The sequence below is a fragment of the Chrysoperla carnea genome, chromosome X, assembly GCF_905475395.1.
Source record: "Chrysoperla carnea chromosome X, inChrCarn1.1, whole genome shotgun sequence".
Classification (NCBI taxonomy): domain Eukaryota; kingdom Metazoa; phylum Arthropoda; class Insecta; order Neuroptera; family Chrysopidae; genus Chrysoperla; species Chrysoperla carnea.
This window is the reverse complement of record NC_058342.1, coordinates 10,434,772-10,448,456: the sequence shown is the minus strand read 5'-3', so window position 1 is coordinate 10,448,456 and position 13,685 is coordinate 10,434,772. Positions and strand designations below refer to the sequence as shown.

The 13,685-nt window shown below is 32.4% G+C and overlaps 1 protein-coding gene across 1 annotated transcript; it reads left to right on the top strand.

Annotated features, from left to right (window-relative positions):
- The first annotated feature begins 3,151 nt into the window (after positions 1-3,151).
- LOC123302315 (vitellogenin-like) lies at positions 3,152-10,976 on the top strand. Its single transcript, XM_044885190.1, has 7 exons — positions 3,152-3,216; positions 3,425-4,149; positions 4,462-6,005; positions 6,744-6,960; positions 7,052-8,461; positions 9,079-9,562; positions 9,919-10,976. The coding sequence occupies exons 1-7, from the start codon at positions 3,189-3,191 to the stop codon at positions 10,899-10,901; spliced, it is 5,391 nt and encodes a 1,796-aa protein (XP_044741125.1). The 5' UTR covers positions 3,152-3,188; the 3' UTR covers positions 10,902-10,976.
- Positions 10,977-13,685: the final 2,709 nt, after the last annotated feature.

Below are 13,685 nucleotides of genomic sequence, written 5' to 3'. Positions count from 1 at the left end.
CTTTCAAGTTGTAAGTTAAAGTTAAAAATAATTCTAATTGTTCTTTTCTGCATTTTAAATATTTTCGAGTCATTCACTGAAGCAACCCATATGCCATATGTCATAATTGAAGCATAGTAAACTGACAGCAGTGTCTTTTGGTCAACTCTTGATCTTAACGCTCTTAATTGAAACTACACTCTGCACAATCTTACACATAAAGTGTCAATATGAGATTTCCAATTCATTCCTGAATCTATTTCAACTCCTATAAATGTCGGTTTGCTTACAAACAGATTATGCGTAAAGGTGACACCACCACCAAAAAATACAATTGCTGTTTTGTTACGATTTAGAAGCAAATCGTTTTCGTGGAGAACAGCTGGTTTTTCGAAGGGATTTTCGGGAAGGGATTTTCTAAGCAAATAGCTGGTTCATTAATTTCAGTACATTGTTAATGACTTTCATAAGCTCATCGGTATCTTTGTGTGAAACAACGATGGTCGTATCATCAGCAAAGAGTTGCAGCATTACAAAATAATTTACTAAATTAATTTGGCAAGACCTTAATAAATAGGAGAAACAGCAATGGCCCAAGAATAGATCCTTAAGGGACTCCAGACCTGATTGCACCCAACCTTGACTTGAAAGTATTTCCGTTTATGTTTAATTCAACAAATTGAGCTCTATTAGATAAATATGACTCTATAAGTTTATAACATTGGCCACGAATACCATATGCAAAAACTTTGGAGAGGAGTAAATTATGATTCACGCGATCGAAGGCTTTAGAAAGATAAAAAAATAAAGAGGCTACTTTAAAACCTTCATTAATTTTCGTGAGAATATGAACCGTGACGGCAAAAATTGCATTTGTAGTTCTTGTATTTTCTCGATATCCAAATTGATCAGGGGTCAATATGTTGCACCGAGTTAGAAAATTTGAAATTTTATTAAATATAACTCTCTCTAGCATTTTGCTAAAGATAGGTAAACATGATATATGCCGAAAATTACTGACATCCATGTTATTCCAAATTACTAACATCCATGGAAACAGTTAAATGTCAAGTTTTTCAAGCAAATAAAGCTACCCTAAGATTGTTAAATAATTTTTCGTTAAAAAATGCGCCTTGAGATTTTTCATAAAGTTCACCGTTTTTGAGTTATCCCGAATTATTTTCAAAGCTGAAAATTATTGGAAATAAGTTAAATTTTTGATCTTTACAAAATCATAAAATAATGATTGAACATCTTTTATAAAATTCTAAAAAGTAATTACAGATTGTTTGATTCTAAAGCCTCAAATTGTTTAATTGTTATTTTGAATTGTTCAAACTTGTTTAATTGTTAAAAGGTTATTACTTGTTTCGACATTGTCCAAGTTTTTGTTTAAGCAAAACACTCCAATAATATAATAACCACAATAAAATTCAAATACATAAACTGAATTCAAAAAAATAAACTATTCGATATTATACCACTTTTAAGAATTCATAATAATTTTTCACAATTAAACAATTTTTAACAATGAAAACTTGAGGCTTTAGAATCAAAAAATCTATAATTACTCTTCAGAATTTTATAAAAGATGTTCAAAGATGGTTTTAAGATTTTGAAAAGCTCGAAAATTGAATTTATTTTAACTGGCAAAATGACACTTATTATGAAATTATATTTTAATGATTCATTTTCTCCTGGAAACGCCTAAGAGGAAGGAGAAGGTTAATCAAAAATTAAAGCATGAAGTCCTTTGAAAATTATTAATTTTCAGCGCTTCCTTGGTGATCTCGTTTATATATATATATATTGTTAGAAAGACTTCCATGATTAAAGAGAATGGTGGATCCGAAACAAAAAATAAAGAATATATATATTTTTTTTTTTAGATATTTAAATTTGAGGTGACTTTGGTCATTAGCACGCTCTAGTAGCCTGAAGAAAGCTAGTAACTGATTCTATATTTTTCAAGATATTTTTTACTAACACAAATTAACATTTAGTTAACCCATCAGTACTCACGTCAGCCGTTCGATATTCTTTACGTGGGTGATGAGAAATTTTCTCACATATTCTGCAAAAGCGAGAAATATTTTGCGCTTTAAATACTCTATAACTTTGTAAATCATAACCTCGACATAATTTTATATCAATTAATTTTTCATGCACTAGCTTATTAAAAACAGTTTGATGAAAATGAATATGAAAATATTAGAGCAGACCAATCATATTCAAATTCATTTTAACTAATTTCATCATATTTCAAGCACAAATTGTTTTAATTTACTGAGACTTATATTAAACGATCAAAAATACACGAACAGGTACGAAAATTTCCGTTTAGTAAATATTTTTTTGCTTGCACCTTTACTTTTGTGAATTCTCACAATTTGTCACAGAACTTGAAAAAAAATTTTTTTTAACGGTAGAGGGTTGAAAAATTTTCAAAAATCCATAATTCGAAAATAGAAAAAGTTTCAACCCCATTTGCCATTTAAAAAAAGAAAGTTATTATGTTTTAAATCAAGCGTGAGTTAAATGATCAAATTGCGAGTGCTGACGGGGTAAGTCATAATACAATTGAAACTTGTCGCAATTTTCTATGTAGTGTAGTTCATGAATTAGAATTAATGCACGTTTTTTTCCAACCTCTCTTATGCTAAATAGCACATTTTTTTACTGGCAACACAAATTTTTTTAAATATTTTAAATAAAATCTAAAAGGAAATTGAGGGACATAATTTAGCCAACGTCCACCTCCACAGCCTACATTATGAGATATTTATTATTCCAATGTTTTACACGGAATATCCGAAAAGTTGATAGTATAGACAGACCATGATGGTCGACTTCATCTGAATGGACAGTTTTTTTTAAATTTCGATTGCATCTTTCGTGACTGCAGCCTAAAAATTCCTAATAATTTGAAAGCGTGTACTTTTTTTTAAAAATAATTTACACAGAATATTCATAAATGATAAGAAAACACTAACACGTGTATGTTTAAAGTTCATCATTTTCATGTTATTAATTTTCAATTTAAATTTTATAGATAGACATTTATAACAAAAAGAATAAACTTTATCTTAAAAAATGAAATTCAGCTATTTTGGTTTTACGTATTAACTCAATTACTTTACTTTTTCAATTTACTATAAAATTGCAACAAAAATCTTCAATCAGTACACTTGTTTTTGAGTGCCACCAAGATGAAGTCATTCTTCGTCTGTCTGCTCGGTAAGAATTATTGTTTTTAACTTAAAGTTTCAAATATTATGGCATTTTTTAAATATTTTTTTCATTTTATACTCGAATGAAAAGTTTAGCCAAACTTAGTGTAAATTCGATTCTTGGACTACATGTACTTCTTTCAATCTTCTTTTTATTAAAAGGCACTAAGTATTTCTAAATGTTTTATTTTTTAATTGGAATTGATTTTTTTTAGTTGGTTACGTCTGCGCCACTGGTTCTTTAACTAGCAACGCTTGGAAATCAAACACAGAATACCAATACAAAGTCCATGGACGTACATTAGCAGCATTACACGATGTTGCTGATCAATATGTTGGTGTACTTGTACGAGCCAATCTTCGAATTAATCCACGTACGAATGACCTTCTCAGTGCTCAAATAACCAATCCAGAATATGCCCAAATTCATGTCAACTTACCAGGTGGTTGGGAATCAGAAATTCCTCAAGAACAACTTCACTACAAACCCTTACCTCTGAACAATAAACCATTTGAAATTGAACTCGTAAATGGTGTTGTCAAGCAAGTTTTGGTTGAAAAAAATATCCCAAATTGGGAAGCCAATTTAATTAAATCATTGGTATCTCAAATTCAAGTTGATATGCAAGGTCAAAACTTGATGTCATCACGTTACAATCAAAAACCTGAAATGAATGAAAACAGCGGCAACTACAAAACGATGGAGGACACAGTCACTGGAAAATGTGAAACTCTTTACGATGTTTTCCCTCTGCCAGAACATGTTTTACAAAACAGACCTCAAATTGCACCTTTACCAGATCTTAAAGGTGATGGTGAAATTATTGGTATTGTTAAAACTAAAAACTACAGCAACTGTGATCAAATTGTGGAAGCACACTTTGGATTACCAGAGACATTCACTGAAAACATTAATGGAAATTTGAAAAACTTTTTATCTGTACGTATTAAATTTCTTCTTTTAAATATATTCATAATAAAGTATTGGTATCATTGATTTATGAATTTGATTTTTGAGCCATTCAAATGTTCAAATTAGGATTTTACATATAAATTTTATTCTTTGTTTTTTTGAAATATGGTGAGCATTGTGACATTTCTTTAAGAATTTCTTAAAAATAAGAAAAGCATTCTTTACGAAGTGGGAGGAGTATACTCACATCGGAATGATATTGACCTTTATCGAAAGCTCCATTACCTTAAATTACCCCGTCTTTATTAAAAGAATTTATAATTTTCTTTTCACTTATAGAAATCATCCATCAGTTTGGTTGTAATTTCTGGAAATCTTAAACGTTACACCATTCAATCATCAGTAACCACAAACAAAATTATCGTCAGCCCAACATTATACAACAGCCAAAATGGTATGGTTGTAAGTCGCTTCAATATCACTTTAGAAAAAGTACAATCATCCACAGAAGAAAAACCTAAATTGCAATCACCAGTTTCCGTTGGAAATCTCGTATACTCTTACAACAGTCCATTCGCTGCTGAAAATCAAGTTCATGCCGGAAAACCAAACACAGTACGTCAATCAGTTAATAGAAATGAAATTGATTTTGATAGCGAAAGCAGTGAAGAACGTAGAAATCACGAAAAACGTGAACGGTCAACTCGCTCCATCCACTCCGATAAATGGGGCCGAGATATGTCATCATCTGATTCCAGCGAAGAAACTAGCGATAGCAGTTATGATGCTGACGACTATCAACCCTTGCCAACCTTACAACATGCTCCCGAAAATCCATTATTACCATTGTTCATTGGAAATCGCGGTCGATCAGTTAAATTCGCAATTGAGTCAGCTCATTCAATCATGAGAATTGTACAAGAACTTTCACATCAAATTGAAAATCCAAATCTCATTCCAAAAGATCAATTATTATCAAGATTTCCTTTATTAGTTGGTCTCATCCGTATGATGAATGCCGCTGAATTAAAAGACATTGGTCAAAAATTATTTGACAAGAAACAACAACAACAAGAAAATGTCAACGCTCAACTTGCATGGAAAGTATACCGAGATGCCGTTACTGAATCAGGAACAGGTCCAGCTTTATTAACCATTAAAGAATGGATCCAAACCAAAAAAATTAGCGGAGAAGAAGCTGCTGCCATCTTAGCATCACTCGCCAATAATGTTTCCCACCCAACTGAAGAATACGTTCGAGTATTTTATGAAATGAGCACCAATGCTCAAGTCAAATCGCAAAAATACCTTAACGAAACTGCCATATTAGCAACTTCAGACCTTGTTCGTATTGCATTCGTTAACTATCAACATGAAAAGAGCCGTTCCTTGAAGAGTTTCCGTAAGTTAACATCAGAACTTACCAAATACAACTTCATTACAAAGGAATACATACCATACTTATCACAAATGTTACAAGAAGCTCAACAAAATGACGACAGCAAAAAAATCCAAGTATGCATTCGTGCTTTAGGAAATGTCGCACATCCTCAAATATTGTCTGTATTCAAACCATACTTGGAAGGTGAACGTCCATTAACCGATTTCCAACGTCTTTTAATGGTTGTTGCTATGGATCATTTGGTATATACTTACCCTAAAGAAGCACGATCTGTTTTATACAAAATTTACTCCAACTCTGGTGATTCCACTCAAGTTCGTGCAGCTGCCGTCTTCCAATTCATGCGTACTCAACCACCAGCAAGTATGCTCCAACGCATGGCTGAATATACACATGTAGAACCAAGCAAACATGTTCGGTGTGCTATCAAATCATCCATTGAAGCAGCCAGTCAACTTAAAGGGCAACAACATGCTGAACTGTGAGTATTTAATAAACTTAATCTCATGTTATTAATTTTTTAATTACGATAAGTTTTGTCCGAATTTCCAGAATTTTTGGAGTCTGTTGCTAAACTTTTATAATTTAGTTTTACATCTTAAGTCGAGAGTTAAGACTTTCTCTATATTCGAGTTATTATGTACGCGGCATAGTCCCCCAAATTAAAAAAAAAATTGTCCCGGCTCCAAATTTTAAAGCAAGTTATATAAAACTTTTAAAATTATCAAGAAAGTAGGACTTTTTTTCAAGTCAAATTATTTCTGCCATAATAAATTAACTAAACATAGATGAAAATCTTATAAAATATTTTAGCAAGCTATTATTTTCAAAATCATTGAATAGGTTTTTAAACACGAAAAACAAATTTAAAACTCATTTACTAATTTTTAAAATGTGGATTCTAAAATCAAGATTTGAGAGCTTTACCTCGAAAACTATACATACAAACAAAAAATGCTTTTTTTAGTTATTTATGCATTTTGAAAGATCCATGAATGATTGTAACGATAGAGTTCGTGGAAATAAAAATGTGTTCCTTGGTTTTTTAAATAGAAAGTTACAGCACACCACACCCATAATTCTGGCGAAACAAAATTATAACTTTGTACGTACAACGGAACCCTAACTATACGACGAACTTTGTCTGTTATTTCACGTTTATGCTTTTTCTACTTAATACCATATTTGTTATATACGTTAATTTTGTTTATTTTTCTAGCGCTGCCAATGCCAGATCAGCCATCAAAATGTTAAATCCTGAAACATATGGTCAACAATATGCTCACGCCAGCCTTTATGAACACGTTTTTGAACATTTGAACTTATACTACAAACAATACATGAGTGTTATGCGAGGTGAAGATAACATCATTCCAAACTACTTGCACTACTCAATGCACATTAATGAAGGAGGACTCTCACAAAAATTGATGAGTGTAAGATAACATTTTAGACTACTTGTCCTATTGTTTATCAGTTTCCCAATCTGTCTGTATATTCACTAATCTTATTTTTATCTAAATGTAGATGAATGCCATGGTATCCAGTGTAAGATCATTGATTGCTTTAGTTCAAGAGAATTTACCAATTGAATCACCTGAAATTGCCAAAGAACAATCAAACAAAGTTGCACAACAATGGGTTGACAAAATCGCTAAACTTTTGAACATCCAAGTAGATGACGACGTCAAAGTTGAAGCCAACCTTTTATTCCAACATCTTGGTTACAAACGATTCTTTGCTTTAGACAAACATTCTTTCGAACAAATCCCCACATTACTCCGTGAAGCTTTTGTCGCATTACGTGATGGTCAAAAATTCAACTATACCAAATTATATAACGATGAAGATATTACCATCAATATTCCAACAGAAATGAGTTTCCCATTCACATTTACTGTACGCAAACCAACACTCATCAATATTGGAGGACAAGTACAAATTGGTCCAAATACCAAAGATAATGTAATGTTAAATAGTGAAGTTGAATTATTGTACTCATCAAAAATTGAATCTCAAATTGGATTTGTTACACCATTCGATAGCCAAATGTATGTTGCTGGTTTTGATAGAAATATTCAAGTCCACTTACCCGTCAGTGTACGAGTTACATACAACTTAAAGGAGCAACTTCTCAACATGAAATTGGCACCATTATACCCAGAACAAAATAATAAAATCATTCACTACAGTACCTGGCCATATACTTCAAACATTAATCTTTTAACCGTGTCTGATTTAGCTAAACAACAAAGGCATATTGTTCATGTAAGACCACACCAAGAATCAGAATATACTTATGGACAAGAAAATGGTATTGCATATCGCATGAAAGTAGAATCTGAACAATCACCCGCTGAATGGCGCATTCTTAACAATATGGCTGAAAAATACAATGTTTTATCTCCAATTGTCTTTGTTTGGAAAAGTTGGCTCAGCAATTCTCTCCATGCCAGCAATTTGAATGTCGAATATGTTCATGAATTATCTACTTCTCGTTATGTATCCATTGATATGAGCCATCGTCATGCTGACCAAACTGAAGAAGTATCTAAAAATACCAACTTAGCAAAAGTACCATTTGAACAACGAGTTACTCGCCAAATTGAAGCTTTGAATGTCGTCCGATCAGAAATTGATCGTGCTGTCGGAAAAGTTTATGATGTTGCTGTTCAATTCTCAGGTGAAAATCAACCAAAATACGTCGCTACTTTATCACACGCCAAAAGCCACGCTGAAAATCATTTCCGACAACTTTTGTTCTTGGCCAAGTATGGCAGAAATCCATATCAAATCTGGGTTAGTGCTGATACAAAAGGAACACAATCACCAGCATTAGACTTTGTCAAGGCTCTCCAAGGTGACTCTCATCTTAACACTGAAATCAAAATGAAATTCGGAGAGTGTTACCAACGTGGTGCAGAAATCAACGTAAACGTAAGTTTTACTATAATCGACAATAATTTAAAGTGAACGTGTAGTCATCAATGTCAGACATGCAGAATGTACACTTGGACATAACAGAGCTCTTAGGTTCGGTTAGGTTAAATTGGCTGTCCACGAAAGACACACTCAGGCTTTAGAGCCCATTGAGGTACCATATGTCTTTTACCACCTTGCCACTGATAATTCCATTTATCAGCTCCTCAATTTCAGAGGTTGAGTGCACCTTCTTCAAGCATATACCATGCACTACAACAGCCCATCACAACTATTAACTAAATTAATTTTGTTGCGATGGCGGGAATCTACCCCGCTACACTAAGCACACTGTGGACGGAATCGGTTACGCCTTAACCAACTGAGCTAACAGAGCTCTTACTACCAAATCTATCAGATGGATCAAATTCTGTACATCTTGATGTATTGTATTTTTTTCTACTGCGTTACGTAATGAATTTGTTTATTTATTTCTATCAATCAGCTTTCATAAATGTACATCTATCTTTTATTACGAAAGTGTCTAGCATTTTTATTTGTATTAAGAAATATGTTTGAGCAATATTATCAGTAACAGGTAAATTAATAATTTAAAAATGTCCTTTTTATTATAGGCAAGATTTGAAAAGAGTCAGGAAAGACGCCAAGCTCTTCAAAGTTCACCAATGGCTCAATTATATGCTCGCCAAATGGAACAAAATATGCATCAAACTCCAATTGGTGCCAATTTAACTGTTCAAGCTACTTTGATGGATAGGCTTAACATTCGAGCACAATTCGACCGAGTTGATGATGTAACTAGAAATATGACAGAAAAATTATGGTCTACCATTCAACATTTTGGATACAAATATCTTGAAAGAAATCAAGTGAATGCCACAGGAAGTGGAAGCACTCAAAAAATAAACATTCATGTTGAATTCGAACCAGAAAATTTCGAATCTGCAAATATCACTGTTCAAACACCTAAGTCCGATGTTGTTTTTAGAAACGTACTTATTAAGAACAAAGCAGTACGTTCTTTAGTTGCAATCCGACCTGAATCCAATCCTCTTCGTAATTATTACGCAGCAATGTATCAACGAATTGAATCTGAAAGTAAGTATCTTCTACATTACGTCTTTATCATAAAGACATACGAGGAACGAGTTAGGTTGGGACAGCCGAAATATGGTTATCTAATACTTCCTTCCTTTTTTAAAAATATGTTCATATTATCTTTGTTTATTCTAAAATGTCAAATATTTAATTCGAAAGTTTTTGGGGTACAACGGGAACTTTTTAAAAATATTGTCATATTTACTTCAAAAATCCTGGTATTTTGTACCTGTTCTGTAAAGTGAGGATTCTCCTTCTAATCATATGGATTTTTCTTTAAAGAAGGGAAGGGTAAAAAATTAGAGTAAGTGAAGTTTCAACACTAAATAATTGTTTTCCTTTTTCACTTTTTACAGCTGCTGCAGTTTTAGAGGGTTCATCTGTTACAACTTTCAACAACAGGACTTACCAAGTTGCTTTAGGTCACTGCTATCACATATTCTTACAAACTGTAAAACATCTTCAACGTGAAATTCAAGATAACGATTTACGATACACAATTTTAGTCCGTGATTCTGAACAAGAAAAATACAAGGATGTTAAAATCTTATTTGGATATGAAGGATACAGCCGAGAGTTAAAATTACAACCAAATTATGATCATCAAGCACCTTTTTCAGCTGAAAACTCAGCTGTAGTTGTATATTTGGATCAAAACCGAATTGAAGTGCCAGTTAAAGATGGCTACTACGTGAAAGACTCCAACAACAGAGTATATGCGCGTATCTATCTGCAACCAAGTGGATACTTACGAGTTGAATTCTCTCATGATTTAGTCGTGTATTTCGATAGCCTTATTGTAAAAGTTACACTTCACGATCAATATCAAGGTCAAACTCGAGGTCTTGTAGGTAGAAATAATAATGAGCCATGGTTAGATTTCACATGTCCACGAAACACCCTTCTTCAAGATCAACGTCAATTTGCTGCAAGTTGGGCTATTGTTGACGAAACATGCCAAGGTCCTGCTGTAGAACAACAAAAACTTGCTTCAGCTGCTCATTCTGCTGAAAGAAAAACCATGTTTACCAACGTCATTAGTGACAAAGATGCACATAACCACGAAAAGAAGACCGAATGTCATACAAAACACCAAACCAGATACACCATTGAAAACAATGGTAAAACAATCTGTTTCACAACTCGTGCCATTCCAGTATGCCAAAAAGGATGCAGACATTCCAAGAACTCTGAAAAAACAGTAGATGTGCATTGTTTAAAACGCACAAGCACTGTCAACCTTTACAAACAACAAATTGATAAAGGTGCCAGTCCAGACTTCAGTGGTAAACCAGTCACAAAATCAATCAAAATTAAGATTCCAATCACCTGTGCCTAGATTTAATTGTTTATAACGCGAAATACGACAACAATACGGACTACGATTAATAAATGCTTTGTTTTAATAAGTAATATTTATGTTAATTTGCAATTATAAAATGTAAAAAAAAATAATGAAACTATTCGATTTTCTATTATACGAGTTTTGTAATAATTAAAATTGAATTTTGAATAAAAATAAAAAAAAAAACTAATTATTTGAAAGATTTTCTTTCTAAACATGTTTACAAATTAAAGAATGATTCAATTAGTGCTGCAACGACACGGCGATTTAAATTCGATTTATAATTTTATAGTTATTCGCTTTATTGTTTACCTTAGAAAAATATACACTATTGACCACAATTAAAGGAAAACTCTTTCTCTTATCAAATAAGCTGGTCACTTCAGGCCAAATAATCGAATCCAGAAGTGGATAATTTCATAAATAATTTCGATTAACATCGAAATGCATTCATCACATCATTAAAAATTGTTAGTTTTTGTTTTTTTTTTTTTAATAAACAAGTTACGTCATAGTTCTTTCAATGAACAATTCGTTTTTTCACCAACACACGCCGCCTTTTTAATTGGCATTTAATCATAAAATTTCTAATTTCTATTATTCTAATCAGACAATAGATGTCACTCTGTTGACAATTTACAATATCAAAATTGTTTTTGGCCAATTAATGTTTTATAAATACTCAAAATATTCAATTTCAAAATATTTACATTTTTTTTTTGCAACTGTCAAAGTTTTAAACAGCGTTAATGTTGGTACAAATAGGATTTGTTTATTAATTTCACTAGTAAATTCAAAAATTTATTTAATTGAATCGCATATGATTTAGTGTTATTCAACATTTAATTGATTTCATTAATTTCAACTTCATTTATTCAAAAGCTGAATGTATTGATTTGGTACACTGTTTGTCAATTTCAATCAAGTTCATTTTTATAATTAATTTTCTTCTAAAAATTTAAAGTTTGAATTGTTGGGTGTTTTTTAAATTTCCCTTATTTTTCTTTCACTCTTTCCCTTATTTCTTCTGTTGTCATCTTTAATTGTTGTTTTACGAGATGTTAAAACAAATTTCAATTGTTACCTCACCAGTACTAAATGTCCGGGTAATTGCTTGCTGATTTATTTAATTTAGTGTATTTATTCAAATTTTTAACTCATTAATGAATGTCCGGGTAATTGCTTTCTGATTTATCTAATTTAGTGTATTAATTCTGAATTTTCAAGGCTTCTTTCAGTGGTTCTGTAGTTCGATTGAGATTATCAACTCATTGGCCGTTGATAATATTTCAATTATTTAAATTCATTTGATTGTTCTTTCAAGCCAATCAACTGTTTATTTGATTTCAAATCTTTATTCGTTGTCGCAATTATGGCAGAAGTTAGAGACAGCTTACTTCAATTTGGAGAAAGCATGGAAGCGGTGAAGGAAAACCTTATCCTTCATCGTGAAAGTGCTTTTGCTCAAGTAAATTCTATTTATGACACAGTTCAAAATCTTTCGCAAGACGATTTCTTGCAATGCAAATTACATTACAAAAGGCTACCATCGTTTATTGAAAAGCAGAAAAGAATTTAAAACGATATTTTAAAATTCAACTCTACAATAGAAAAACGGAAGCTCAAATTGCATATGATCAGTTGATATTTTCAATCGAGCTACATTATCATAAATTGAAGGCATTAATGCCAGACAAAGTTTCTGATTCAACATCGGTTGGCTCAGTTAAACCTGTTCAACATGACAACAGTTCAGCGCGGATTAATTAACATCAATTTCACGGCGATATAGATTCGTGGTTGGAATTTATTTCCATTTTTGACAGTCTTGTCCAGGCAAAAAATATGGACAACATTTGCAAATTTCGTTATCTAAAAACTTCCTTCAAGGGTGATGCGGCAGCTGTCATTTCTGGTTCCGCTTTAACCAGCGATAATTATCCGTTGGCTTATGAAGCGTTACGTTTTCGTTACAACAACAAAAGGCGCATAGCAAGTTTTTATTTACAAAAAATCTTAGACAACCCATTTGTCGAACTTAAACAATTTAATCTTATATCTCACCACTCATGAAACCGCTGTAAAGTCTATTTGTTCTATGGATCTTCCAGATTTAATTGATTTTATTTTCTTTAATTTAACATTAAATAATCTGGATGCAAATATGCACCGAGAATTTGAATTACGTCATTCAGACAAGAAGATTCCGTCATATACCGACTTAATTACTTTTGTTACAAATCAGCTTCGTTCATTAGAATTGCAACTACCCACTACTCGCACCAGTAACCCAACGTTCTCAAAAACAAACAAGGCCAAATCATTTTTAGTAAATACCTCTCATAATTTAAACAAATGTTCTTCCTCAAAACACAGCACTCAAATTTCAAAATGCATACGTTGTAGAGGGGAGCATAATCTCGCAAATTATCCATCGTATTTAAAAATGGAATTGTCCAATTAATATCGATATGTACAATCACTCAATCGGTGTTTCAACTGTTTGGATTCTCATTTAAGAAGCCAATGCGCTTCAAAAAATGTATGTCGCAAGTGTGATTCAAATCAACATCACACTAGCCTACATCCAGGGGTTCAACCACCGGTCATGTCGGCAGATAAAGCCTCTGTTTCAGACGTGAACACGTCTCTCTCCACTTCGGCTCCTCAACCCCCTCGCACTTTATATGCCCAAAACCCTCAAGGGGTCTTACTGGTCTTAGCTCAAATTTTAATTCATACCCTCAGTGGTAATTATTTTTCAGTTCGGGCACTTGT

Excerpts from the sequence above, each read along its gene's own strand:
- LOC123302315 (XM_044885190.1), top strand. The coding sequence starts at position 3,189 with ATGAAGTCATTCTTCGTCTGTCTGCTCG. Across the intron at positions 3,217-3,424 it reads ATTCTTCGTCTGTCTGCTCG|TTGGTTACGTCTGCGCCACT; the intron begins GTAAGAATTATT and ends GATTTTTTTTAG. Across the intron at positions 9,563-9,918 it reads TCAACGAATTGAATCTGAAA|CTGCTGCAGTTTTAGAGGGT; the intron begins GTAAGTATCTTC and ends CACTTTTTACAG.